The sequence below is a fragment of the Thamnophis sirtalis genome, unplaced genomic scaffold (genome assembly GCF_051295495.1).
Source record: "Thamnophis sirtalis isolate CommonGarterSnake01/CBP01778 unplaced genomic scaffold, rThaSir2_p1.2 scaffold_2, whole genome shotgun sequence".
NCBI classification, from domain to species: Eukaryota; Metazoa; Chordata; class Lepidosauria; order Squamata; family Natricidae; genus Thamnophis; species Thamnophis sirtalis.
Genome location: NW_028261382.1, coordinates 98,499,305 through 98,527,079, shown reverse-complemented (window position 1 = coordinate 98,527,079; position 27,775 = coordinate 98,499,305). Strand labels below are relative to the sequence as shown.

Sequence of the window (27,775 nt, the reverse complement as noted above, 5' to 3'; positions counted from 1 at the left end):
ATAGTCCAGAGGTGGGTTCCTACCAGTTCGCACCTATTCGGTAGAAACCGGTTCGTCAAATCTACCGAACCGGTTAGAAGAGGTTCCACCAGTGGACCCGAAAGCAGGCCACACCTACAGAAGAGGTTCCAAAAATTTTTGAAACCCACCACTGCCACACACACACACACACACACACAAACACACACACAGAGAGACAGACTGACAGAGAGAGAGAGAGAGAGAGAGAGAAAGAAAGAAAGAAAGAAAGAAAGAAAGAAAGAAAAAAAAGAAAGAAAAAGAGTGAGAGATGAAAGAAAAAAGGGAGAGAGAGAGAGAGAGAGAGAGAGAGAGAGAGAGAGAGAGAGAACACATGGCCGGCAAGCCACTCCCACCAGGTCACATGGCTGGCAAGCCACTCCCACAAAGGAGGCCACACCCACAGAGTAGGTTCCAAAAATTTTGAAACCCACTGCTGGAATAGTCCATTTGGTCATGATTTGTAGCACTGCCCCCCCCCCCAATCAGTGGGTGGAGTGGGACATGACCAGAGGACCAGTGGAGAGAGGCATTGTGGGAGCTCCTGAAAGATGCTAGGAATCCCACACTAAAACAAAACGTTTTTATTTTTATTTCCCATACATACATTCACAAATATACAACCTCATAGCTATTATTAATAATATATGTTATCATTTTACATTGATAACAATTCATTTCTCCTCCTAAAATTAAAAAAAATATAATTGAGATTGCTTTCCTGCCATCCCATATATCCATCTTGTTTTACAACAACTCTACTTCTTCTTCCCTCTCCTTTTCTCCTTCCCCTCCCTTCCTTCTCTCCTTCTCTCCTTTCTTCTTTCTTCCACTCCTTTCCCTTTTCTTCTTCCCTTCCTCTCCCCCACTCCTCTCTTTTTCTTCCTCTTCCTGCCCTCTCTCCTACTCTTACTCCCCCTCCATTTCTTCCTCTCCCTTTCTTCTTTCCCTCTCCCTTCCTCTCTTCTCCTCTTCTCTTCCTGCCTTTACCTCTACTCCTTTCTCCATTCCCTCTTTCCGTTGTTGGGTTTGCATATTTCTTCTTCAATCCTGATACGTAAATGTTGAAAATAAAATCTTGTTTCCTCTCTTTTTTACACATAGTCCTGGAAATACCAGGTCCTGATTTCATGCTTTGCTTCAGGCATTTTTAAGCTAGCTGACCATCTTCCCAGAACAGTTTTGGTGAGTTCTGCAAAATTTGGAGAATGTTATCTAGCAGTCTTCCAATATTTCAAGGGTTGCCACAGAGAAGAGGGAGTCAAACTATTCTCCAAGGCACCTGAGGGCAGGACAAGAAGCAATGGGTGGGAACTAATCAAAAAGAGAAGCAACTTAAAACTGAGGAGAAACTTCCTGACAGTGAGAACAATTAATCAGTGGAACAGAAATTGCCTCCAGAAGTTGTGAATGCCCCAACACTGGAAGTCTTTAAGAAGATGTTGGATAGCCATTTGTCTGAAACGGTATAGGGTTTTCTGCCTAGGAAAGGGTTGGACTAGAAGACCTCCAAGGTCCCTTCCAACTGTATTGTATTGCATTGCATTGCATTGCATTGCATTGCATTGCATTGCATTGCATTGCATTGCATTGCATTGCATTGCATTGCATTGCATTGCATTGCATTGCATTGCATTGTATCTGCTGCTTCTCAAGGTCTGCCTGCATATTTGCAAGTGACACTTCTCACCATGTTAGAGCCAGTTATTACAAGCACCATTTGGTCCAGGGATCCCCAACGTGCAACTTTAAGACTTGTGACTTCCACTCCCAGCGATGCTGGCTGGAGAATTCTGGGAGTTGAAGTCCACAAGTCTTAAAGTTGCCAAGTTTGAAGACCTCTGATTTAGTCATTATTAATGGTCCTTTTTAAGTGAAGTGTTTTTACCGACCTTATTTTAAAGATCACCCAAATATTTTGCAAAATGTTTTGCAAAATATCAGAGCCGCCCTGAGTCTTCCGAGAGTGGGCGGCATACAAAACTAATAAATAATAATAGTTTGTTGGGAAGTGTATTTTGAAAGAGTTTACTTTTTCAGTCCAAACCTCCAGCTGTGTTTGCTGCTGATAGGCTGAGAGGAATTGCTGGCCAAGGCCAGCTGGCACAGAGTAACTCCTCTTCTGAGTTATATCTGGAGGCTCCTGGCAGGGAAAGTCTGCATTTGAGATCTGCACACCCAGGGACTGTGCTGCCGTGATGGAATTCACAGGAGGAGACGTTTACCAGAAGACGTTCGATCCCAAAGTTACCTGGAATATTTTCATTTCGGGAAAGGGTCTGTCGAAGATGAATTCCTGGAGTTCATCCTGAAATGCTTTTGCAAAATCTTTTATTCAGGTAGGTGATCCAGTCACTGCTGCAACTTTTAAGGTGGCGAGAAAGTTTACTTTAAAAAAAGGGAGCCAAACTATAACTCCGGGGAAAAGGTCTTTTGAATGTTTTCAGCATCGCTACGTAGCCCTTTGCTGGGAACTGTGATTTATTCTCAAGCAACTTTTTGTGCCTTAGACAGGAGGTTTCCTTCAACCTCCGTGAAGCTCCTGGTCTTCCTCATTCACGGATCCTGTGGACTTCTCTTAGGCTTTATTTATTTCACATGTGTCGTTGCCACATCCCTGCATTTCAGACATCTGCAACTGGTGAACATTAAACCGAATAAAATGCAACGGGGAGGGGGATAAGATTCCAGGAAATGAATTTATAATGCATTGGAAGCATTCCACATAAATGTGTTGAAGTTAAAAAAAAATCAAAATAGGAAAAAGTGGAGGGGTTAGACCAGGGGTTCCCAAGTTTGGAAGCCCCTGAGTTAGACTGTATTGAAGGACATGGAGGGCTTCAGTATAGGGTGGAACTTCAAGAGAGCCTGCTGGAATCTCCCAGATATCATCAGGTATTCTCTGGGCTTTTAACATTTGGGCTGTTAAAATAGTTTCGGTAAGTTTTATTTGAACCTCCACAGGGAATTCGCATACGACTGTCTTGGGCAAAGGGGATTAGAGGAGATAAACCTGAATCTTTTCCGCTTCTCTTTCCCCCTCCCAAATCTTCCTCTCGTTTATGCCAGGGGTCCTGAAAGGTGGCACCCTGATCGACATCGGCAGTGGCCCCACCATCTATCAGCTGATCCCTGCCTGCGGGTCCTTCGAGAACATCATAGCCACCGATTATCTGGACCGGAACTGCCAGGAGATTACAAAATGGCTGAAGAAGGAGCCGGGCGCTTTCGATTGGTCCCCGGTGGTTCAGTATGTGTGCCAGCTGGAGGGGAACAGGTAGGCAGGGGAAGGACCTGGAACATGGGCTTAATCTTACGGATGATCAGGCCAAAGTCCCAGAGAAAGTTCATGTTTGGCTAACGGCAGGAATGGAGAAAAGCCAGGCAAAGGCTGAAATTGTCTGTGGGGGAAAGGAGAGGCCATCCTGATAAGAGACCACAGGGAGAGAGGCTGCCCAGAGGGAAGCAATCAAACCGGCCAAGGGAAATAGAGCAAGGACAGAGAGAGAGGGTTGGGTGGGAGGAAATATTCAGCCCAAGCTGGAATGGGGTAGATTTGATTTGCAGAGAGGAGGAGGAGGAGATGGAGGAGGACGAGGACGAGGACGAGGAGATGGAGGAGGAGGAGGAGATGGACGAGGAGGAGGAGGAGGAGGAGGAGGAGATGGAGGAGGACGAGGACAAGGACGAGGAGATGGAGGAGGAGATGGAGGAGGAGATGGAGGAGGAGATGGAGGAGGAGGAGGAGATGGAGGAGGAGGAGATGGAGGAGGACGAGGACGAGGAGATGGAGGAGGAGGAGGAGGAGGAGGAGATGGAGGAGGAGGGGATGGAGGAGGAGGAGGAGATGGAGGAGGAGGAGGAGGAGGAGGAGGAGGAGGAGGAGGAGGAGGAGGAGGAGAAGGAGGATGACTATGGGGTCCTTGGTGCTCTCTAAGCTTGGTTGTTTGCTTATAGACATCTCATGACCCAACTAGGGAACATCATCAGTATTAGAAAAGAGTGGGGATTGCTCCCATTTTATATACTCGTGGTTACCTAGCTGGGAAATGAAACATCTGCAAGGAAACAACCAAACTCAGGGAGCACCAAGGACCCCACCATCCTGATGCATACTTAGCCTATTTCCCTCTCAACATTCGATATTCTTTGAGCCCCTTGACTGACAGGCATTTTGCTTTGGCACTTGAGGGTCTCCATCTAAGGCTGCAGATACCAGCCAAAAGGGCTTCAACCTCTCTCCTCCTCAACATACTTGGGTTGAGCTGAAGAGCTACTTCAATCCGCCACTTCTAAGCCGGTTCTGTTGCATTCCCGAGAGGTCTCCCAGCCGTCTCTTATTGGCTTTCCGCTCTCCCCGCAGAGAGACGTGTGCAGAGAAGGAGGCCAAGCTGCGGAGAAGCATCAAGCAGGTCCTCAGGTGTGATGTCCACCAAAGCAACCCACTGGCTCCCATCTCTCTGCCCCAGGCCGACTGCCTTCTCTCCACCGAGTGCCTGGAGTCGGCCTGCCACGACCAGCCGAGTTTCCACGCCGCCTTGAAGAATCTCAGTTCTCTGCTGAAGCTCGGGGGACACTTGGTACTCGGTGGGGTTTTAGGGTGCACGTTCTACAGGGTGGGCCCTCATAGGTTCTCCAGCATGCTCTTCACGGAGGAGATGCTGAAAAATGGCCTGAGCGCCGCTGGTTTTGCCGTTGTAGAGTTCAACGTGGAGCCCAGGGTTTTTAAGACCAATATGGAGGACTGCGATTTCTCCGGAAAGTACGTCATTCTCGCCCGCAAGGACAAAGAAGTGTAAACCCCCGTTGGCTTTATTGTATCCCAAAAGCCACAGCATCACTTTGGCTCTGGGACATGTTTCTTCCAAGCCCGTCTCTATTGCAGCCTCTTCACAGTTTTAGCTTTCTAAGGGACACCTGATGGAGGCCATCATAGCCCATCTTGTAGGCCAGGCCCCAGCAAAGACAGAAGGAGTTAAAATAAAGCCCTTTCTTTAAAAACAAAAGCTTTGTCTTGATCTATTTCTAGTGAAGATTTAATGAAAAATAAACAAATCATGCAGAAAACAATGAAAGTGTCAGCATTCACCTGGATTTTCATAAATGGGCCAATTTTATTTATTTATTGATGGTAAGCATTGAGTTTTCAGTGAGCTTAAAACCTTTGGGCATCAAGATTAGCCAAAGTTTTTCCCAGGCTGCATTTACACAATACACACGAATACACTTGATTAAAATAAAACTCCTGCATTTGAGTAAAGGAGGGAGTCCTTCAATCTTCTGGTGTTTTTATGTGACAGTTTCTACTTGGTTGTTCTGTGACGTGCTCTGCCTTTGACAGACAAGCCAGAGCCTTTTCAGCCCAAGGGGGGAGGCCCTGGAGGGCCCCACGTCCCTTGGCCACGTCTCCCAAGATTCAAGGGGGAACTGAGAAGAGATCAACCCCCAGGAAAACCCAGGTCTGCCTTTTGAAGTACGCAGTACAGGCTCTGTTTTAGGCCCAGGACTCTTCAACATCTTCATCAATGATTTGGAGGAGGGAATAAATGGGGAACTCATCAAATTTGCAGAAGACTCCAAGATGGCAGGAATAGCCAACACTCCAGAAGACAGGCTCAAGATACAGAAGGATCTTGACAAAGTTGAACATTGGGCACTATCTAATAAAATGGAATTCAAGGGTGAAAAGAGTCAGGTTCTACATTTAGGCAAGAAAAATGAACTGCGCAGGTACAGTATAGGTGGTGCTGTTGCAGAAAATGTCAGGGCTTAGACTTCTCGGGATGCAAGGAGGAGTTTATTGGCAGCCAGGTTCAGAAAACTAGCCAAAGGCTAGCCTTGCAAGTTCTGAACAACCTTCCTTATCGAAGCAGGCATTCTTATCCATTCTCAAAGGCAGCGTAACACGGAAACACTTAACTCATTTCTTATTGGTTACCTTGGAAAGAAGCCTTGTAAGTAGATATGGTCTTACTTCTCCTTTTGTCTTGGGTCATAGGTACTGGCTACGTGTCTCTATGAGACCTTTAGCTGAACCTTGTGGTTTTGGGCTTTTGACATAAGGACTTTTACTGGAACCTTTACTGGACTTCTGTGGTTTAAGGCTAATGACATTTTCCTCTCTTTCTACACGACTTACAAGCAGGCTTTTATCTCTTCCTTTTGCCACGTCTGACTTTTATATTTTAATTCACATTTTAACCTGCTTTAGTACCTTGCTCAATAGTAGCAACTGTGAGAGGGACAACCATTTAAATAGGAGCCAGCCATGTGCAGCAGCTGCCAAAAAAGCCAACACAGTTCTAGGCTGCATAAACAGAGGGAGAGAATCAAGATCACATGAATTGTTAATGCCACTTTATAAGGCCTTGGGAAGGCCACACTTCTGCATCCACTTTTGGCTGCTACGATGTAAAAAAAGCTGTGGAGACTCTAGAAAGAATTCAGAGAAGAGCAACAAAGACGATTAGGGGACTGAAGGCTAAAACATACAATGAATGGTTGCTGGAATTGGGTATGTGTAGTCTGATGAAAAGAAGGAGCAGGGGAGACATGATAGCAGTGTTCCAATATCTCAGGGGTTGCCACAAAGAAGAGGGAGTCAAACTATTCTCCAAGGCACCCGAGGGCAGAACAAGAAGCAATGGGTGGAAACTAATCAAGGAGAGAAGCAATTTAGAACTGAGGAGAAATTTCCTGACAGTTAGAACAATTAATCAGTGGAACAGAAGTTGCCTCCAGAAGTTGTAAATGCTCCAACAATGGAAGTTTTTTAGAAGATGTTGGATGTTTGAAGTGGTGTAGGGTTTCCTGTCTGAGCAGGGGGTTGGACTAGAAGACCTCCAAGGTCCCTTCCAACTCTGTTATTCTATTCAAGAGGCCCCATGGAGGTGGCCAGAGGGGGCGAAGGACCCTGGGTCCCAGACTGGATTATTCCTGAATTTCACATAGAAAGCAACAGCTTAGACTTTTGTCTGAAAATGCCACCAACATAACATCTACCACACTGAGTGGGATTCTGAGTTTCTGATCAGGCACGTCCACCTATACTCCAAAGTAACTCATTTTACAAACCAAGAAAGCAGGTGGGTGGAGGTCACCTGGTCAGTGGTGGGTCACAGATGAAGGTTCTGCTAGGGAAACAATTGTTAGAAAATGAACATATTCTATACACCACAATCACAATCCTATTCCACAGAATATAACCATGTTAGTGCCAATCACTACATAATCCTATGGTATGGTAATAATCTTCAGCTTTATACCATATATTTGTGTGGCTGTACATGAATAAAAGATGGTGGGATGCATTTGACCCACTCAAAAGAGGCCACAAAGGCAGAGAGGTTTCTTCTGGGAAGTTTCAGTCTACTTGGCCGTGTAGGGAATGACAACTTTGAATGAGACGTTACCAGATACGCTCAAAGGGCCCTTTGATGGAGACATACCAGGTATGAGAAATGTGCCAAGGTGGGACTGGTCCAGCTTTTTGGAAAAACCTTTTGGGGGGGGGGGAAGGAGCTGTTTTTTCTAACAATGTTTCATAGTTTGTTGTGAATGGCTTTAATTAAGTTGGATAATGGATGATTATTATTTTTTTCAATTTTATGCATTCTAAACTGATTAGAGAAAGTCAGTTTAGTGCAGTGATAAAGGCATCAAGCTCGAAAGCCAGCTGATTTTGCTTGATCCGATGACTTTCTCTGAGCAATAGCAATAGCAATAGCAATAGCAGTAGACTTATATACTGCTTCATAGGCCTTTCAGGCCTCTCTAAGCGGTTTACAGAGAGTCAGCATATTGCCCCCAACAATCTGGGTCCTCATTTTACCCACCTCGGAAGGATGGAAGGCTGAGTCAACCTTGAGCCTGGTGAGATTTGAACCGCTGACCTGCTGATCTAGCAGTAGCCTGCAGTGCTGCATTTAACCACTGCGCCACCTTGGCTCCAGGAAGGTCACCTGGTCAGCGGTGGGCCACAGCTGGAGGTTCTTGTGGGGCAGGTTGTAGACAGGGCAGCAAGAGGCTTTTTTTGGGGAGCTTTTGTGCCTCTGACTGGCTGTGGCTCATCAATGTTTTTGCAGATTGGCAAATGGCCAGGCGGTTTTGTCAGGGCAACAGTTTTTCCCAAGAGAACTTGTTTATTTATTAGTCATTATTTATTTTAGAATGTTGTCATCCTGCCTTTATAAACAATCTAAGGCAGTAAACATATCTACCCTAATACTCCTTCCTCCTCCTAGTTTCTGGCAACTTCAACCCTGTGAGATGAATTGGGCTGAAAAAGATGGTCTGGCCTAAATTCCCCCCCCACCCCAGCCAGCTTTTGAGCCTAATATTCTGACCGAGGCTTCCCGAGAGCAGGAAGCAAACTCCTGGTCCCGACAAAAAACTCTTATATTAATTTACTGTGAATTCACATCCAGCAAAGTCTTTCAAGGGAGGATTTACAGTCACAGACCTTATCTGGCTTGGAGAGCTGCCAGGCCGATATCTGCAGAACTTGGCAAGGAGTCTCGGAGAGTCACGAACCAATTAAGCGAACTATTTGTCTCCTGCAAACTCCACTCCCCTTTTGCTCCTCTTTTATTTACTCTGGGAGGGGCCATTCACCGTCCACCTGTGGCTTTACTCCCAAGTCGACCCCTGTTCTTTAGCTGTTCCCTTTGTCTGGCAACTCTGCGCATGCGCACACTGGGAACAGGCTCCAGCTGTTCTTCTGCCTCACTGATGTCTGACTCTGAAGGCAGCTGATAACTGGCATATGGCCCTGCCCCCCTCTCTGCCTCCGACACAGAGCCCTCCTCAGAGCCTTCCCCAGACTCCAGGACTGGCCCAGGTTCCTCCCCAACCCTCCTCACTGTCCGAATCTGCTGCCGGCTCTGCTAGTCGCTGGTGGGCCACAACACCTAAGGTGGGACTACAACTCACTGTCTCCTGATTTGTAAACTGGTGCTTTCACCACTAGACCAAGCTGGCTTAGATCTTGTAGATTTATGCAGCAAAATGATCAAGAGCAAACATTGATTAAAAACCCAGCTGTTTTCTTGCCTCGATCAATGGTGGCATTTATCATCTGAATATCACTTCTGCTTCCCTGAAATTTTGCTCTGCTGTGAAAACCTACACACCTGTTCGATCAAGGTGACCTTCGGACAACCCCCCCCCCCCAGACACGAGGAAAGTTGCATCTTTCTTAAAGCTAATGTGTCTTCTCTGTGGACCTAAAACCACGGGGAATCTTGGGAGGTGGGTGGTCAAGACCCTTAGTCTTGATGCTGGAAGCAAGTTAATTTTTGATCCAGCCAAGAGTGGATGGGGAGGACTTAAGCATGGGAGAAATCCTTCGGCCTCATCATAAAAGTTGCTGCTCTCCAAGGAATGTCCTCCTCGCAACCATCCGATCAACTGTTGGGCCTCCGAGGCATCTTTGAGAAAGATCAGATATTAGTGAGATAGTGACATAAAAGCTTTGGCCCAAAAGAATGAGGAAGAAAGAAGAGTAAAGAGGACAAACTTTATATGGGGGAATTCTGGCCACCAGGAGGATTTGGAGGCATCCAGTAAACACCTGAAAACCTTCAACGCAACCAAACTAAAAAAGTGAGGGCTGAAGCGAGATTTTGGAGGAAAATGGAGCCAACGTTCACCGGAAAAGAATTTTATGCTAAGCATTTTGTTCCAAAAGATTATTTGGAATCGTATTACACCATGAGCTCTGGAGACAATGCAGACAGGGACCATTTAACATTCTTCCTGAAAAATCTCCACAGGATATTCACTTCAGGTAAGTGTTCTTAACAGGTGGCGGTGGAGATAAATTAGCTCCCATTTTAAGTGGAATCAGTGTAATTGATGATCTCCGACTAATGCACAGACTAGAACGTAAAACTGATGTCCTTTCTGCAAATATGTGAGTCCCTTCGGGGAATGGGGCGGCTTACAAATCGAACAAATACCAATACCAATACCAACTATGCAACAGAACTGGCTCAAAAATAGATGTGAAGGCCACATGTCTGTAGATATTTCGCTCAGGTTATCTTACAGATATTAACATATGGGTAGCACGATACATTTACATAAAATGCATTTATTGATTAAAAACGCGGTCAGGAGGAGAGAAGAAAGGAGAGAAGGAAGGAGGGAAGGAAGGAGAGAAGGAGAGAAGAAAGGAGGGAAGGAAGGAGGGAATGTAGGAGAGAAGGAAGGGGGGAAGGAAGGAGGAAAGGAAGGAGAGAAGGAGAGAAGAAAGGAGGGAAGGAAGGAGGGAATGTAGGAGAGAAGGAAGGAGGGAAGGAAGGGGGAAAGGAAGGGGGAAAGGAAGGAGGGAAGGAGAAAAGAAAGGAGGGAAGGAAGGAAGGAGGGAAGGAAGGAGGGAAGGAGGGAAGGGGAAGGAGGGATGGAAGGAAGGGGAGTAGGAGAGAAGAAACAAGGGAAGGAAAGAGGGAGGGAGGGAAGAAGAAGTAGGACCGTTGTAAGATAAGATGGATCTATGGGATGGTAAGAAAGCAATCTTCAAGTATATTGTCAACAGTAGGGAAAAATTGTTATAAATACATATTATTAATAACAGTTATGAGATCATATAATTGTGAATGTATATATGAAATTGATAAAATAAATAAAAAAAACGCGGTCAGGGTTGTGTCTATGAAAATGCATCACATGCAAAGGTGTTTAGAAACAGAAATGGACACACACACACACACACACACACACACACACACACAGACGGCTTCCAGTTGAAGAATGTAAAAAGGAGGGTTGTATCTATTCCGTAAATAGGCTACTTTCTTCCCAAAGTTGCTGTTGAATCTGTTTGCCTGACATGAAGGGTCACGGCCACAAATCATGCTTCAGTTGATGGAGCCCAGGCGTCAGTGGTGAGGTTTCTAACTGTGCCTACAGCTGCAGCACTTTAGCAAAACACAACCCAAGATAGCAGGTTAGCCACATTAACGGCACATAGTCAAGGAAATGCTGTCCAAGGATCTTGAAAAATTGTGTTTGGGTTGATACGCTCCAGATGGCATCAAGGGAGACACCCTGATCGACATTGGCAGCGGCCCAACCATCCACCAGTTCCTCTCCGCCTGCGAGTCTTTCCGGGAGATCATAGCCACTGATTATACTGACCAGAACCGGGGAAGAGATGCTGCGATGGGCTGAAGAAGGAGCTGGGGGCCTTTGACTGGACCCCCATCATGAAATAAGTCTGTGAGCTGGAAGGAGACAGGTATGGAGAATCTAGCCACTCTTCACTTAACAACTTCACAACTTTTTGTTTGTTCGTTTTGTCCTGCTTTCTTGTTGTTAGTTGTGAAGTCCTGTCTGACTCATTGGGGCCCCATGGACAACGTTCCTCCAGGCCTTCCTGTCCTCTACCATCCTCTGGAGTCCATTTAAGCTTATGGCGACTGCTTCGGTGACTCCATCCAGCCACCTCGTTCTCTGCCATCTCCCCTCCTCCTCCTCCTCCTCCTCCTCCTCCTCCTCCTCCTCCTCCTCCTCCCTCCTCCTCCTCCTCTTCTTCTTCTTCTTCTTCTTCTTCTTCTTCTTCTTCTTCTTCTTCTTCCCTCAATCTTTCCCAGCATGAGGCTCTTCTCCAGGGAGTCCTTCTTCCTTTTCATTAGGTGGCCAAAGTCTTTGAGTTTCCTCTTCAGGATCTGGATTGTCTCACTCCAGGCCAATGATGGTCAAAGACATCAAGAGTGCACCTCCTTAAGGACGGTCATATTAACCTAGTGTAACAATGGGCATTTTTTGTTCTCGAACCAATTCTCCCCATGAAGGTTTGGGAAGAAGGGCTGTGGTGGACCTCACCTTGTGTCTCCCCATAGAGAAAAATGGCCAGAGAAGGAAGCGGAAGTCCGAAGAGCCATCAAACAAGACTTAAAATGCGACGTGACCGAACCGAAGCCTTTGGCTCCAGTGGTTCTTCCTCACGCAGACTGCGTGATGTCTTCTCTGTGCCTGGAAACGGCCTGCAAAGACCTTCCCACCTACCGGTCAGCCCTGAAGCACATCGGCTCCCTGGTAAAACCAGGAGGGCATTTTATCTTATCCATGGTCCTCGAGGAAAGCTTCTACACGGTTGGATGGCAGACGTTCTCCAATCTCTACTTGGAGAGGGAGATGGTGGAAGAGGCCACGAGAGAGGCTGGCTTTGTTATTAACTGGGTTGAAGAGATGAGGTTCAAACTGCCCTCCTCAAAAACCGATTGTAAGGGGGGCCTGTGTACTCCTCGCTCACAGGAGATGAAGTAGCAACTAGGAGCTACGGAGGTTTATAGTTGTCATTATTATCGTTAGCAATTAAAAATTAAAAGCTGATAATGGGTTTTTATCTTTTTGGCCGTTGATGACAAGAGGAGCTGATGTAATTACTACGTAATACGATAGGATACTGGCTATGTAATAGTATACGTGTGATTGTATGTTACGAAAATGGAAAATAAAAAAAAGTATTTGATTGAAAAAATTAAGAGTATTCTTGGAAGCTGTTCAAAATCAATTGGGCTGCATTGAGAAAAGCAGAAATGCATATTTTGTTCCAGTAGAAGAGAATATTGGTAACTCAGGGTTGAAATGGGGTCCTTGGTGCTCTCTGAGCTTGGTGGTTTTCTTGCAGATGTTTCATGACCCAACAAAGCATAAAACAGCATCAGTGCTAGAAGTGCAAATTCTACTCTCTTTTAGCACTGACGATGCTACCTAGCCTGTGAGTCCTTCCGGGAGGTCATAGCCTCCAATTATACTGACCAGAACGGAGAGGAGGTGCAGCGATGGCTGAAGAAGGAGCCGGGGGGCTTTTGACTGGACCCCCATCGTGAAATATGTATGTGAGCCTGGAGGGAGACAGGTAGGCAGAGGAAGAACGTAGCTTTTGCTCTGAAAGTCTTTAAGACTGTAAGAGTCTCAGCCAAAGAATGAAATCAGGCAGACTTCTTTCAACTTCTGCTAATCCGTTCATGTTTAGAAATGCAGCAGGAGAGATTTTGCAATCAGGAGCTTAACAAGAGAGTAATTGTGCAGACCGGAAGAGTCCACACTGAAGAACCAACGGGGACTCTCTGTCAGAGAGTAAGGCTAGCTGGTTCTGCAATTGCTTTCGTGCCCATTGTGGTAGGAAAGTGGCAAAAAATGCCGTTTCTTCTGGGGAGATGGGAGATGGAGAATCAGTTGCTCCAGACTCAGCCTCTGTCTTAATTCTTCTTTGGTTCTTCAGTGTGGACTCTTCCTGTCTGCACAATTACTCTCTTGTTAAGCTCCTGATTGCAAAATCTCTCCTGCTGCATTTTCATACATGGACGGATTAAGTAAAGTTGAAAGAACAGCACCTGATTTCGTTCTTTGGCTGAGACTAAATTAATCCTACAGATTTAAAGAGCAAAAGATATGTTCTCCTTCTACCTACCTGTCTCCCTCCAACTCACAGACGTATTTCACGATGGGGGTCCAGTCAAAGGCCCCCGGCTCCTTCTTCAGCCATCGCTGCACCTCCTCCCAGTTCTGGAGAGAGTAATCGGAGGCTATGATCTCCCGGAAGGACTCACAGGCGGAGAGGAACTGGTGGATGGTTGGGCCACTGCCAATGTCGATCAGGGTGTCTCCCTTGATGCCATCTGGAGCCCATCAAGCGAAATGCAGAGTTTTTCAAGCTCAGTTTGCTTTGGCTCCTTCCTATCTGCTATTCTGGCTACTAGTGCCAATTTCCCCCATCTAAAGTGCCCTAGAATTAGCAGACGCCCTTCGAAGAGCATCCTTTACAGTGCACATGCACAGTCACTAAAAACCAAAATTGTGGCGGCCCAGCAGTGGCGAGGGAACCACTTCGGGGGCCTAGCAGGGCTCAGTTGCTGCTGGTTCTGTGACCCAGGCCTGAATTCCACTACCGGTTCGGCCAAACTGGAAGCAACCCACCTCTGGCTAGGCCGCTCTGACTTGGAGGAGAGCAGCCACCAGAGGCACGGAGAGCCTCAGCCCTCGGCCAGTGGCATCTCAGAAGGGGCAGAGCCAAGGACAGCCCAGGGCAACACATGCCCAGAGAATCCACGTACATAGAAAACAGAGAGACACGACACAAGGAAAGCCGAAACCAACACACACAGACACACACAGAGGCAAGGTGTTCCTTTATTACACACAGAGCCATTTGCTAGATGTTTACCAGGAAAGGCATGGAAAAGAGGACGGAAGCCAGGTGGTGTTTGCTTCCCCTAACTTGTATAACAGATTCATTACAATGGTTAGGGAAACCTTTGGATGTTACACTGACAGCTGTCAAATTTTCATGGGCTACATTTCTGGGCAAGAAGGATGCACAGCTTCTTCCCATCAGCTATAGAAAGGGGGATCTTCATTTTGGTCTCCTCAATCCACCTAATGGCAAAACCAGCCTGTCTCACTGCCTCTTCCACCATCTCCTTCTCCAAGTAGAGGGCAGAGAACTTGCGTTGGCCAATCATGTAGTAATGCTCCTCAAGCGTTGTGTAAAACAGGAGGTGCCCCCCTGGCTTCAGGAGGGAACTGATGTTCCTGAAGGCCGATCGGTAGGTGGGGATGTCTTTGCAAGCCCCATCGAAGCACAAACTGGAGAGCAGACAATCTGCGGGAGGAAGAACCAAGGGGGCCAAAGGGTTGGGTTGGGTCACGTCGCATTTCAGGTACCGCTTGACGGCTCTTCGGACTTTCTCTTCCTTCTCTGGCCATTTGTCCCTGGGGGGAAAGAAAGGATGAATGTCACCTGCTTATCTCCAACCTAGGTCAACCTAGAGTTGGCCTTCTTTTTATGGATGGAGATAAGTCAGGCTTCCCATGTCTGCTGTCCTTCAGGAACAGGAAAATCCTCCTTTCTGCAAATTTCCTTCTTTCCTAGGTTCAAACATCAATCTGGAAAAGCCAAGGGCAGCATTCTTCAACCTTGGCAATTCTTAAGATGTATGGTCTTCAGATCCCAAAATTTCCCAACCAGCACAAGGAACACTGGATTGAAGTTGGGTCCCGATGTATCCTCCACCGCAGTGACCAATTTCTGCCTTGGCACTACCTACCTCACAGATGGAGAGGTCCCTATAAATTGTTTCAACGAATTACTAATGAGCCATGTGTGACTTTGTCATCCCAAAAATCTCATGATTTAAGGTCAGGATGGAAATAGGTGATGGCAGCCTTTCTGTCCTAAAGTCTCCTCTCTGTCATCTTTGGCTTCCTGTGGAAATGGTCAATCTATATGTTCAATTAAACCCCCCCTGAGCAGCACATGGATTCCCACTGCCTTTCTCCAGGGGCAACTGGCTGGAAAAGAACCACCTGGGCCCAGAGAAGACATGGACCATTGAGGAGGAGATGATCCTGCAGGTCCTTCTGAAGCCCTGCAGAAGACCTCAACCAGAGACCTGGAACAACTGGTTCTCCACCTCCCATCTGCTCAGGGGAAACTGTGGGCTTCTTGCCACTTTCCTTTCCTACCACAATGGGCCCAAAAGCCATGTCTCAATCTCTAGCCATGCTCTCTGAAAATAGACTCCCCTTCGGTTCTTCAATGTGGACTCTTCTGCACAATTACTCTCCTGTTAAGCTCCGGATTGCAAAATCTCTCCTGCTGCATTTTCACACACGGACAGATTAGCCAAAGTTGAAAGGAAAGGATCTGGTTGCCTTCCCTAGTTCAGTTTAAATTATCCTGAGCCTTTAAAGGTGTCAAAATCAAAGGATACCTTCTTCCTCTACCTACCTGTCTCCCTCCAACTCACAGACGTATTTCACGAAGGGGGTCCAGTCAAAAGCCCCCGGCTCCTTCTTCAGCCATCGCTGCACCTCCTCCCGGTTCTGGTCAGTGTAATCGGTGGCTATGATCTCCCGGAAGGACTCACAGGCGGAGAGGAACTGGTGGATGGTTGGGCCGGTGCCAATGTCAATCAGGGTGTCTCCCTTGATGCCATCTGGAGCCCATCAAGCCAAATGCAGAGTTTTATAAGATCTGTCTGCTTTGGGTCCTTTCTATCTGCTATTCTGCATGCCATTGCCTATTTTCCTCCATCTAAACTGCCCCAGAAGTGCCAAAAGCCCTTCGAAGAGGCTCCCGGAGAACACCTGATCACCTGGTATTCCCTGTTCTCCTTATTATTGCCATGAACCCCTTTCCAGCCTGGCCATTTCTCAAAGAGAAGCACACACAGGTGAAAACCTTTGTCCTCAAGCCAATGGCTTGGGTTTCATTTCCACATCAGCCTGTCAACCCTTTCAACTTCTCCCCTCTGGATGCCGCTATAGGGCATTGCTACGCCACGCCATGCCATGCCATTCTAGAAAAGGTCAAGTAATGTTTTGTCATCCGCCTTTTGTAAGCTATTTCATGGCTGTTTGTCCCTTGATGAGGACATCTAAGTGCTGCAGGTTAAAATCAACAGAATTGTGAATATAACAGAATAACAGATTTGGAAAGAACCTTGGAGGTCTTCTAGTCCAGCCTCCTGGACATGCAGGAGACCCTATATCATTCTGGACAAATGTCTGTCCAACTTCTTCTTAAAAACTTTCAGTGTTGGAGCATTCCCAACTTTTGGATCCAAGTTGTTCCACTGGTTAATTGTTCTCACTGTTAGGAAGTTTATCCTTAATTCCAGACTGCTTCTCTCATTGATTAGTTTCAATCCCCTGTTTGTTGTTCTGCTTTCTGGCACTCTGGAAAATAGCTTGAAACCCTATTCCTTGTGGTGGCCCCTCACATATTGGAAGCCTGTTATCATGTCACCTCTAGCCTTTCTTTTCACTAGATTAGACAGCCCCAATTCCTGCAACCGTTCTTCATATGCTTTAGCCTCCATCCCCCTAATCCTCTTTGTTGCTCTTCCATGCTCTCTTCCTAGAGTCCCAACATCTGTTTTATAGCATGGTGAACAAAGCTTGATACAACCTTCCAAGTGGGAATTTGAGCAAATGAGCTTGCGGTGTGCCTGGCCATCTCTGATCAACAAGGCTCCCTCATTTAAAGAGCTTAAAATGGGTCAGCACTTACCTGTGGCGAATGCCTTGTGGGCTCCTCTCAGGAAAAAGGTTACAATCTGATCATCCTCATCAAGGTTAACTTTATAATATGTTTCCAGATAATCTTTGGGAACAAAATTCTCAGCATAGAAATCTCCCTCTGTGAAAGGCTCCTCCATCACCCCAGAAACTCTTTTGCCAACCACTTTCAAGTTCTGGGCTTTATCGTATTTTTATCTTGCTTAGCTCCACCCCCTGATTTCTCTTACGGATTGGTTTCTCAACCAAGCGCCCTGTTGCAGGCTGCAGCCTGATTCTTTTGCCCATCGCCTGCCAACTGATTTGAAGCCAGGACCTGAGCTGTCCTCTCCCCTCTTATGCAATCAGATGTTTTCCCCTGGAAAGGAGACAATAGAAGACCTCCTTCCTCTGTGATCCAGGGAAAGAAGGGGGAAAGGAGAGGGAGGGTCCTCTGGCCAGAGGGGAAGGGAGGCATGGCGGAGACTAAGGGTTTTGGGGGGCAGATCTTCATGGCAAAATCCACCCCCCATTGCTCGGATCAGCCTACAGAGCAGAGTGTCTTTTAACCCACTAAGAGAAACCAGCAAAAATGAGGGTGGGCTCAACAAATGGGGTGCATCTGTTTGGGGACTGCAGAGAAAAATGTTCCTGGTAATTCAGCCAGTGCGTCTTGCCCACTTGGTCCCTCCTCTTTCCTGGAAGCCTGGCCCAGGGAAGTCTCCCCCCAGAGGAGCCACTGAGAGACACAACAAAAGGGAAGCAGAAACCAACACTTACACACAGAGAGACAAGGTGTTACTTCATTACATACAGAGCCATTTCCTACATGCCTACTACGAAAGGCATGGAAAAGATCACGGAAGCCACATGGTGTGTGTGCCTTCCCTAAGTTGCATAACACAATCACAACAATTGTTGAGGAGGCCAGGCAAGGAATAATGGACTAGAAATAAGGAAGAACTTTCTGACCATGAGAACAATATAGCAATATAGCAGTTAGACTTATATACCGCTTCATAGGGCTTTCAGCCCTCTCTAAGTGGTTTACAGAGTCAGCATATATTGCCCCCACAGTCTGGGTCCTCATTTCACCCACCTCGGAAGGATGGAAGGCTGAGTCAACCTTGAGCCAGTGAGATTTGAACAGCCGAACTGCAGAACTGCAGTCAGCTGAAGTAGCCTGCAGTACTGCACTCTACCCACTGCGCCACCTCGGACAATCAAGCCATGGAACAGAAGTTGCTTTCAGAAGTTGTGGGGGCTTCATCACTTGAGACTTTCAAGAAGAGAATGGATTGCCGTTTGTTGGAAGTGGTGTAGGGTCTCCTGCATGGGGAGGGGGCGGAGTTGGACTAGATGACCTATAAGGTCCCCTCCATCTCTGTTAATCTGTTTAACCTCTGGGTGTTACCTCAATGGCTGCTTTATTTCATGGGCTATGACCATGAAATGCCCTGTGGGCCTCTCTCAGGCAAAAGGTCAGAAGCTTATTCACTCCATCATCATCATCATGATCATGATCATGATCATGATCATGATCATCATCATCATCATCATCATCATCATGGTTAACGTTATAATATGTTTCCAGATAATCTTTGGGAAGAAAATTCTTGGCATAGGACTCTCCCTCTGTGAAAGGCTCCTCCATCATTCCAGAAACTCTTCTTCCAACTGCTGGTTGCTTCTTTCAACTTCTGAGTTTTATGATATTTTTACCCTGTTTAGCTCCACCCCCTGATTTCTCTATCCGGTGGGTTTCTCAACCAAGCGCCCTGTTGCAGGCTTCAGCATGATTGTCTTGCCCGCCTTCTGCCAACTGATTTGAAGTCATGGTTTGAGCTGTCCTCTCCCCTCTTATGCAATCAGATGTTTTCCCCTGGGAAGAGGCAGCAGAAGGCCTCCTTCCTCTCCCACTAAAGACAGCAAGGGGGAAAGGAGGGGGTGGGTCCTCTTGCCAGTGAGGAAAGTTCTTTGGGGCCAGATGTTCAGATGTTCAGCTCCTCCTCCCTGCTCTGATCAGCCTACAGAGCAGAGTGCCTTTTGGGGTCCTTTCTGAGATGGGTGTGTGTGAGGGGGAAGTGGAAGGGGGCTTGGGGTTTTCTCTTGAAGAAAAGTTGTTACGTTTCCCTTTTCTTCCCATCTCCTGTGCTGGAGAGCAGCATTATGATTCTTCCAGGCTATCAAGCCTTCCATCTCTCTCTCTCTCCCTCTCCCTCTCTCCTCTCCTCTCTTTTGCAGAGAGTGATGGGGAGAGGGAGAGAGAGAGAACTTATTTTATTTTCCCCACCCCCCTTATGCTGTTCCTCTTGCCATGGCCCCCTTTTCATCTGGGCTTCAGTTCTGCTCCTGATTCCAGCTCTCCTTTGAGACCCCCTCCCTTCCTTTTGTTTTCTGAATTCTGAAATTCCAGGTTGATTTCTTAAAACAGCTCCCATCCTAATTTTTGCCCCAATCAGCCTATCACCTTTTTCCCTGCTGATTGGCTCCAAAAGAGCTGCTAATGGTAGCAACTAGGGAGTAGCATCTATGCCAGCTCCTGCTTTATTACTCTCCTGAACTTAATTCCAGAACAGGTAGAGCAGCATTTCTCAATCCTGGCAACTTTCAGAGGAGTGGACTTCAACTCTCAGAATTCCCTCTCCGATGTAAGAATGTAAAATCTAATATTGTCTGATCTGATCTCCTTGGAGATGCCCTCCAAAACCAGAGCTCAGTTCTGCAACAACCCATCATTCTTATCTTTTGGCCACCAAGCACTTGCCCACTTGCTGCCTTTTCTAGGCACGACCTGCTCCACAACTTCCGCGTCTGCAGATTGCAACATCCTTAAGAAATGGGGAAGCCGCCTGGCACGAGGGTACCTGTGGGCAGCCTGAGCCGTGCCAAGGGGCATGGGGCTGACCAAGGTGGAGGAGGGGATGGGTTCATCATCCTGAACCAGCTCTGGCATGCAGCTGCTTTTCAAAGCAGCCTCCCCCCCATCTCCTGGAAATTCCCCCCTCCTGCAGAAAAACTCTAGCAGACCCTCTCAGCTGGAAACACGGCTGGCCGTGCCTGGCCAAAGAAACAGAGAGCAATACGTTTGCCCTAGCCTTACGAGAGCCAGATGTGGGTGGGAGACATTTGAAGGTGGGCCCTGGGCAGAGGCAAAGTGGGTAAGGCCAAGGGGGCTGAAGAAGGCTGCCCCCTCTCCTCAAAGGAACCAGAGGGGGCCTCATGGATGATCTGTCTCTGCTTTGGAAGTGGCTCAGCATTGTGGGTCATTTTGGGCAGCACAGAAGGAGGGAAGGGTGGCTCCGACTTGGGAGGAGAGCAGTGGCTGGAGGCATGGAGAGGGTCACCCCATGGTCAGTGTCACAGTAGCCAACAAAGGGCGATGGCAATCCCAGAATGGTCTGGGCTGAGGACAACACTGGGAACCATCCGGAGAGATTGGGAGGCTGTAACACTGCACACCACAGCAGCTCCTGTGGGACACGTTCCACGTTCTGCCCTCCAGACGCACCTCCACCTCCACCCTCATCAATGGCCCCGAGAATCCCAGGGGAAAGAAAAATATAAACACAGAGCAAAGGGGCTACTTTATTGCACACAGAGCCATCACTTACATGTCCGAATATTTTGTAACATGAGATTTGTTTTACCAATGGTTAGACAACAAAGGTAGAAAGGAGAAGTTGGAAGAATACTACTATATATGAGTAAATATTGTTATTAGTACTGTTATTATGCTTAAGTAAGTTGACTTGGACTTTATATTAAGGACTCATATATGATAAAATAAAAATGGAGGAATAAAACTGATATAACCTAGCTGTCAAATTTTCTGGGCAAGAAGGATACACAACTTCTTCACATCGGTTAGAGAAGGGGGGAAGTTGATCCTGGTCTCCTCAATCCACTTAATGGCAAAGCCAGCTTGCCTCACTGCCTCTTCTACCATCTCTTTCCCCAAGTAGAGGAGAGAGAACTTGCGTTGGCCCACCATGTAGAAATCTCCCTCAAGCGTTGTGTAATATAGGAAGTGCCCCGCTGGTTTTAGGAGAGAACTGATGTTCCTGAAGGCCGATCGGTAGGTGGGGATGTCTTTGCAAGCTGCATCAAGGCACAAACTGGAAACCAGACAATCTGCAGGAGGAAGAACCAAGGGGGCCAAAGGGTTGGGTTGGGTCACGTCGCATTTCAGGTACCGCTTGACGGCTCTTCGGACTTTCTCTTCCTTCTCTGGCCATTTGTCCCTGGGGGGAAAGAAAGGAAGAATGTGACCTGCTTATCTCCCACCTAGGTCAACCTAGAGTTGGCCTTCTTTTTATGGATGGAGGCAGGTCAGGCTTCCCAGGTCTGCTGTCCTTCAAGAACAGGAAAGCCCTTCTCTCCAGAAAATCTCCTTCTTGCTTGGATTCAAATATCAATCTGGAAAGGTTACGGACGATGTTCAACCCCCTTGGTAATTCTTAAGATGTTTGGGTTTCAACTCCCAGGATTCCCCAGAGAACACAAGGAACCCTGGATTAGAGGTGGGTCCCCATGGACCTGCCACCACGACCCCCAATCTTTGTCTTGATACCTCACAGATGAAGAGGATGCTATAAATTATTTCAATGAATTAATAACAGCCAGGAGTGACTAAGTCATCATAAAAATACCATGACTTCTGTCCTGGATAAAATGCTGTGATGCAGAACGATACTGGCAGCCTAACTCACCCCACACCCCTCTGGCACCTTAAGGTTGCTCTGGAAATGGTCAATTTATGTGGTCAGTTAATTCACTCCTGAGCACAACGTGGATTCCCACCACCTTTCTTTTTCTTATCCGGTTAGTGGGTGAGTCCACTGGGCAACGTGCCAATTGAAACAAGGAGGAGAACATCAAGGTGTGGGGGGTTGAATAGGCTGCAGAGTTTGGTACCCATCTTTCCGAGTCCAGGGCAAGAAGAAATAAAGATGGAAGCCAATGGAGGGCTTTGGCTAGAGAGACCCTGCTTAGATACAGATCCCACCAGGAGAGAAAGCTTGGGAAAGGGAAGCCCAAAGAAGACAAGGACCATTGAGGAGGAGATGAATCTGGAGGTCCTTCTGAAGCACTGCAGAAGAATTAAGACAGAGGCTGAGTATGGAGCAACTGATTCTCCATCTCCCATCTGCTCAGAAGAAACGGCATTTGTTGCCACTTTGCTTTCTTACCACAATGGGCACAAAAGCTATTGCAGAACCAGCTAGCGAAGCTTCCGGAAAGAGAGTCCCCTTTGGTTCTTCAGTGTGGATTCTTCCTGTCTGCACAATTACTCTCTTGTTAAGCTCCTGATTGCAAAATCCCTCCTGCTGCATTTTCATCCATGGACAGGTTAGCCAAAGTTGAAAGAAGAGCGCTTGATTTCATTCTCTGGCTGAGACTAAATTATTCTTATAGTCTTAAAGACTTTCAAAGGAAAAGCTAAGTTCTTCCTCTACCTACCTGTCTCCCTCCAACTCACAGATGTATTTCACGATGGAGGTCCAGTCAAAAGCCCCCAGCTCCTTCTTCAGCCATCGCTGCACCTCTTCCCGGTTCTGGTCAGTATAATCAGTGGCTATGATCTCCCGGAAGGACTCACAGGCGGAGAGGAACTGGTGGATGTTTGGGCCGGTGCCAATGTCGATCAGGGTGTCTCCCTTGATGCCATCTGGAGCCCATCAAGCCAAATACAGACAAATATTCAAACTCAGTTTGTTTTGGGTCCTTCCTGTCTGCTATTCTGCACACAGTTGCCTATTTCCCCTCTCTAAACTGCCACCAAAAGCCCTTCGAAGAGCTTCCTGGGGGCCACCTGATCATCCTTTTCTTCTTATCATTCCCTCTTTCCTTCCCACCTGTTCTTCCCTCTCTCAAGAAGAAATAAAGGCACGTGGAAGAGATTGGGGAAACCTCTGCTCTGTTTGTACCCTGAAGAGGACCTCTAAGTGGTGCAGGTTATGATCAGCAGAATTGTGAAGATGGAACCTTGACTTTGAGATCTCCCTCCTGGCTCCTCCTGAGCCTCTCAGATCAACAAGCATCCCTTACCTTGAGATTAACGTTGGGGAAGTCAAGACTTACCTACGGTGAATGCCCTGTGGGCCCCTCTCAGGAAAAAGGTTACCAACCGACCCACTCCTTCATCATCATCATCAGGGTTAACGTTATAATATGTATCCAGATAATGTTTGGGAAGAAAATTCTTGGCATAGATCTCTCCCTCTGTGAAAGGCCCCCCCATCATTCCAGAAACTCTTTTTCCAACTGCTGGTTGCTCCTTTCAACTTCTGAGTTTTATGGTATTTTTACCCTGTTTAGCTCCACCCCCTGATTTCTCTAACCGGTGGGTTTCTCAACCAAGTGCCCCGTTGCAGGCTGCAGCATGATTGTCTTGCCCACCTCCTGCCAAAGAGAGATTTGAAGTCATGGTTTGAGCTGTCTCTCCCCTCTTACACAATCGGATGTTTTCCCCTGGAAAAAAGGCAGCAGAAGGCCTCTTTCCTCTCCCACCAAAGACAGCAAGGGGGAAAGGACGGGGGATTATACCGAGGTGAGTGATGTGTAGCCATAATAACATTCTTTCTCCAAAAGTCAAGGTCACTTTTGACCCTGCATTTGGGCGGATGTGGATGGGAGGAATCTGTCTTCATGGCAATGAAGAATTGGACCATGTTATGGTCTTGTGGGTGTGTGGGCAAGATCTTGAATCTATGTCAGCTCCTGCTTTATTACTCTCCTGCACTTAAGTCCAGAACAGGTAGAGCCGTATTTCTCAACTGTTGGAAGAAATATCCTTCTGGGTTCAGATCCAAGTGGGGAAAAAGGCACAGGATTTATGGAAGTTGCTTGGAAAGAAGATTTATTGATGGACAGGATCACATGGTTTGAGATCCTGGGCCAAGAAAAGGGAAGAGATACTGAGAGTTCCTGGGTTTTAGGCCCCCTCTGGCTTTTGATCTGGTATTCTGATTAGTTGTCAGACTTCCATGAGGCCATGCAGGGGTACCTTCATAGGTGGTCTGGGTCCCAGGCTTGGTTGAGCCTTGCTGGGTGATGATGTAATGAAGGGGCTTTGGGCAATTCCTCCTATGGCTCTTCTGGAAGATCTTTGTTGTGTAGAATAGACTGGCTCAGGCCTTAATGGCCCATTGACAAAGGTGGGGAGGTTGAGTTTCTGCCTCCCCTTTTAGGAATTGCCCAAATCCCCTTCATTACATCATCACCCAGCAAGGTTTAACCAAGCCTGGGACCCAGACCACCTACAAAGGTACCCCTGCATGACCCCATCAGAGTCTGACAACCAATCAGAACACCAGTTCAAAACCCAGAGGGGGCCTAAAACCCAGGAACTCTCAGTATCTCTTCCCTTTTCTTGGCCCAGGATCTCAAGCCATGTGATCCTGTCCATCAATAAATCTTCTTTCCAAGCAACTTCCATAAATCCTGTGTCTTTTTCCCCACTTGGAACTGAACCCAGAAGGATATTTCTTCCAACAGTTGAGAAACACGGCTCTACCTGTTCTGGACTTAAGTGTAGGAGAGTAATAAAGCAGGAGCTGGCATAGATGCTACTCCCTAGTTGCTATCATTAGCAGCTCTTTTGGAGCCAATAAGCAGGAAAAAAAGGGATAGGCTGATTAGGCCAAACATTGGGATGGGAGCTGTTTTAAGAAATCAACTTGGAATTTAGAATTCAGAAAATAAAGGGAAGAGAGGGGGTCTCTTGGTGGGAGAGGAAGGAGGCCTTCTGATCCCTCTTTTCCAGGTGAGAACATCCGATTGTGTAAGAGGGGAGAGACAGCTCAAACCATGACTTCAAATCTCTCTTTGGCAGGAGGTGGGCAAGACAATCATGCTGCAGCCTGCAACAGGGCGCTTGGTTGAGAAACCCACCGGATAGAGAAATCAGGGGGTGGAGCTAAACAGGGTAAAAATACCATAAAACTCAGAAGTTGAAAGGAGCAACCAGCAGTTGGAAAAAGAATTTCTGGAATGATGGAGGAGACTTTCACAGAGGGAGAGTCCTATGCCAAGAATTTTCTTCCCAAAGATTATCTGGAAACATATTATAATGTTAACCTTCGTGGTGATGATGAAGGGGTGGGTCGGTTGGTAACCTTTTTCCTGAGAGGGGCCCACAGGGCATTCACCGTAGGTAAGTCTTGACTTCCCCAACGTTAACCTCAAGGTAAGGGATGTTGTTGATCTGAGAGGCTCAGGAGGAGCCAGGAGGGAGATCTCAAAGTCAAGGTTTCATCTTCATAATTCTGCTGATCATAACCTGCACCACTTAGAGGTCCTCTTCAGGGTACAAACAGAGCAGAAGTTTCCCCAATCTCTTCCACGTGCCTTTATTTCTTCTTGAGAGAGGGAAGAACAGGTGGGAAGGAAAGAGGTTCATGGGAATGATAAGAAGAAAAGGATGATCAGGTGGCCCCCAAGAATTTCATTGAAGGGCTCTTGGTGGCAGTTTAGGGAGGGGAAATAGGCAACTGTGTGCAGAATAGCAGACAGGAAGGACCCAAAGCAAACTGAGTTTGAATATTTGGCTGTATTTGGCTTCATGGGCTCCAGATGGCATCAAGGGAGACATCCTGATCGACATTGGCACCGGCCCAACCATCCACCAGTTCCTCTCCGCCTGCGAGTCTTTCCGGGAGATCATAGCCACTGATTATACTGACCAGAACCGGGAAGAGGTGCAGCGATGGCTGAAGAAGGAGCCGGGGGCTTTTGACTGGACCCCCATTGTGAAATACGTCTGTGAGCTGGAAGGAAACAGGTATGTAGAAGGAGAACATATATTTTGCTCTTTAAGACTGTAAGATTAATTTAGTCTCAGCCAGAGAATGAAATCAAGCGCTCTTCTTTCAACTTTGGCTAACCTGTCCATGGATGAAAATGCAGCAGGAGGGATTTTGCAATCAGGAGCTTAACAAGAGAGTAATTGTGCAGACAGGAAGAGTCCACACTGAAGAACCAAAGGGGATTCTCTGTCAGAGAGCAAGGCTAGTTGGTTCTGCAATAGCTTTTGAGCCCATTGTGGTAGGAAAGCAAAGTGGCAACAAATGCCGTTTCTTCTGAGCAGATGGGAAGTGGAGAACCAGTTGTTCCAGACTCAGCCTCTGTCTTAATTCTTCTGCAGTGCTTCAAAAGGAAGATTCATCTCCTCCTCAATGGTCCTTGTCTTCTTTGGGCTTCCCCTTCCCAAGCTTTCTCTCCTGGTGGGATCTGTATCTAAGCAGGGTCTCTCTAGCCAAAGCCCTCCATTTGCTTCCCTCTTTATTTCTTCTTGCCCTGGACTCAGAAAGATGGGTACCAAACTCTGCAGCCTATTCAACCCCCCACACCTTGATGTTCTCCTCCTTGTTTCAATTGGCACGTTGCCCAGTGGACTCACCCACTAACCGGATAAGAAAAAGAAAGGTGGTGGGAATCCACATTCTGCTCAGGAGTGAATTAACTGACCACATAAATTGACATTTCCAGAGCAACCTTAAGGTGCCGGGGGGGGGGGGGAGGAGTAAGGCTGCCTGTATCGTTCTGCATCACAGTATTTTATCCAGGACAGAAGTCATGGTATTTTTATGATGACTTAGTCACTCCTGGCTGTTATTAATTCATTGAAATAATTTATAGCATCCTCTTCATCTGTGAGGTATCAAGACAAAGATTGGGGGTCGTGGTGGCAGGTCCATGGGGACCCACCTCTAATCCAGGGTTCCTTGTGTTCTCTGGGGAATCCTGGGAGTTGAAACCCAAACATCTTAAGAATTACCAAGGGGGTTGAACATCGTCCACAACCGTTCCAGATTGATATTTGAATCCAGGCAAGAAGGAGATTTTCTGGAGAGAAGGACTTTCCTGTTCTTGAAGGACTGCAGACATGGGAAGCCTGACCTGCCTCCATCCATAAAAAGAAGGCCAACTCTAGGTTGACCTAGGTGGGAGATAAGCAGGTCACATTCTTCCTTTCTTTCCCCCCAGGGACAAATGGCTAGAGAAGGAAGAGAAAGTCCGAAGAGCCGTCAAGCGGTACCTGAAATGCGATGTGACCCAACCCAACCCTTTGGCCCCCTTGGTTCTTCCTCCCGCAGATTGTCTGCTTTCCAGTTGGTGCCTTGATACAACTTGCAAGGACATCCTCACCTACCGATCGGCCTTCAGGAACATCAGTTCCCTCCTGAAGCCAGGGGGGCACCTCCTGCTTTACTCAACGCTTGAGGGAGATTATTTCATGGTGGGCCAACACAAGTTCTCTATCCTCCACTTGGGGAAAGAGATGGTAGAAGAGGCAGTGAGGCAGGCTGGCTTTGCCATTAAGTGGTTTGAAGAGACCAGGATCAACTTCCCCACTTCGTCAACCAATGTGAAGAAGATGTATCTCCTTCTTGCCCAGAAATGTAGCCCATGAAAATTTGACAGCTGGGTTATATCAGTTTTATTTTATCACATATGAATGCTTAATATAAAGTCTAAGTCAACTTACTTAAGCATAATAACAGTACTAATAACAATATTTACTCATATATAGTAGTATTCTTCCAACTTCTCCTGTCTACCTTTGTTGTCTAACCATTGGTAAAACAAATCCCATGTTACAAAATATTCGGGCATGTAGGCGATGGCTCTGTGTGCAATAAAGTAGCCCCCTTGCCTCGGTGTTTGTATGTGTGTTGGTTTCTGCTTCCCTTGTGTTGTGTCTCTCAGTGGCTCCTCTGGGGGGCATGGAGGGGGCATTATC

The 27,775-nt window shown here is 47.0% G+C and overlaps 4 protein-coding genes and 1 pseudogene across 4 annotated transcripts; 3 read left to right on the top strand and 2 right to left on the bottom strand.

Annotated features, from left to right (window-relative positions):
• Positions 1–1,127: 1,127 nt before the first annotated feature.
• On the top strand, positions 1,128–5,024 carry LOC106553046 (nicotinamide N-methyltransferase). The gene is given in 5 exon segments (XM_087706487.1): positions 1,128–1,203; positions 2,059–2,262; positions 2,265–2,357; positions 3,088–3,295; positions 4,382–5,024. Coding segments are annotated over 4 exon segments (783 nt in total). The 5' UTR covers positions 1,128–1,203; positions 2,059–2,216; the 3' UTR covers positions 4,818–5,024.
• Positions 5,025–9,192: 4,168 nt separating this feature from the next.
• Positions 9,193–12,458, top strand: LOC148049017 (nicotinamide N-methyltransferase-like; annotated as a pseudogene).
• Positions 12,459–14,139: 1,681 nt separating this feature from the next.
• On the bottom strand, positions 14,140–17,217 carry LOC148049016 (nicotinamide N-methyltransferase-like). The gene is made up of 3 exons (XM_087706486.1): positions 17,042–17,217; positions 15,758–15,965; positions 14,140–14,739 (listed from the first exon to the last, which is right to left on the bottom strand). The coding sequence occupies exons 1-3, from the start codon at positions 17,187–17,189 to the stop codon at positions 14,313–14,315; spliced, it is 783 nt and encodes a 260-aa protein (XP_087562612.1). The 5' UTR covers positions 17,190–17,217; the 3' UTR covers positions 14,140–14,312.
• Positions 17,218–20,638: 3,421 nt separating this feature from the next.
• On the bottom strand, positions 20,639–23,305 carry LOC148049015 (nicotinamide N-methyltransferase-like). The gene is made up of 3 exons (XM_087703794.1): positions 23,113–23,305; positions 22,492–22,699; positions 20,639–21,272 (listed from the first exon to the last, which is right to left on the bottom strand). Exons 1-3 carry the CDS (start codon positions 23,273–23,275, stop codon positions 20,852–20,854), a joined length of 792 nt encoding a protein of 263 aa, XP_087559920.1. The 5' UTR covers positions 23,276–23,305; the 3' UTR covers positions 20,639–20,851.
• A 1,688-nt stretch (positions 23,306–24,993) lies between these two features.
• On the top strand, positions 24,994–27,674 carry LOC106555490 (nicotinamide N-methyltransferase-like). The gene is made up of 3 exons (XM_087706484.1): positions 24,994–25,186; positions 25,606–25,813; positions 27,019–27,674. The coding sequence occupies exons 1-3, from the start codon at positions 25,024–25,026 to the stop codon at positions 27,443–27,445; spliced, it is 798 nt and encodes a 265-aa protein (XP_087562610.1). The 5' UTR covers positions 24,994–25,023; the 3' UTR covers positions 27,446–27,674.
• The last annotated feature ends 101 nt before the right edge of the window (positions 27,675–27,775 follow it).

Bases quoted from the DNA above. Each gene is read 5' to 3' on its own strand.
- LOC148049016 (XM_087706486.1), bottom strand. From the start codon at position 17,189: ATGGAGGAGCCTTTCACAGAGGGAGATTTCTATGCTGAGAATTTTGTT. The intron at 15,966-17,041 runs GTAAGTGCTGAC...GATGGGCTCCAG, and splicing joins CCACAAGGCATTCGCCACAG to ATGGCATCAAGGGAGACACC. The intron at 14,740-15,757 runs GTAGGTAGAGGA...CTTTCCCCCCAG, and splicing joins TGTGAGTTGGAGGGAGACAG to GGACAAATGGCCAGAGAAGG.
- LOC148049015 (XM_087703794.1), bottom strand. From the start codon at position 23,275: ATGATGGGGGGGCCTTTCACAGAGGGAGAGATCTATGCCAAGAATTTT. The intron at 22,700-23,112 runs GTAAGTCTTGAC...GATGGGCTCCAG, and splicing joins CCACAGGGCATTCACCGTAG to ATGGCATCAAGGGAGACACC. The intron at 21,273-22,491 runs GTAGGTAGAGGA...CTTTCCCCCCAG, and splicing joins TGTGAGTTGGAGGGAGACAG to GGACAAATGGCCAGAGAAGG.
- LOC106555490 (XM_087706484.1), top strand. From the start codon at position 25,024: ATGATGGAGGAGACTTTCACAGAGGGAGAGTCCTATGCCAAGAATTTT. The intron at 25,187-25,605 runs GTAAGTCTTGAC...CATGGGCTCCAG, and splicing joins CCACAGGGCATTCACCGTAG to ATGGCATCAAGGGAGACATC. The intron at 25,814-27,018 runs GTATGTAGAAGG...CTTTCCCCCCAG, and splicing joins TGTGAGCTGGAAGGAAACAG to GGACAAATGGCTAGAGAAGG.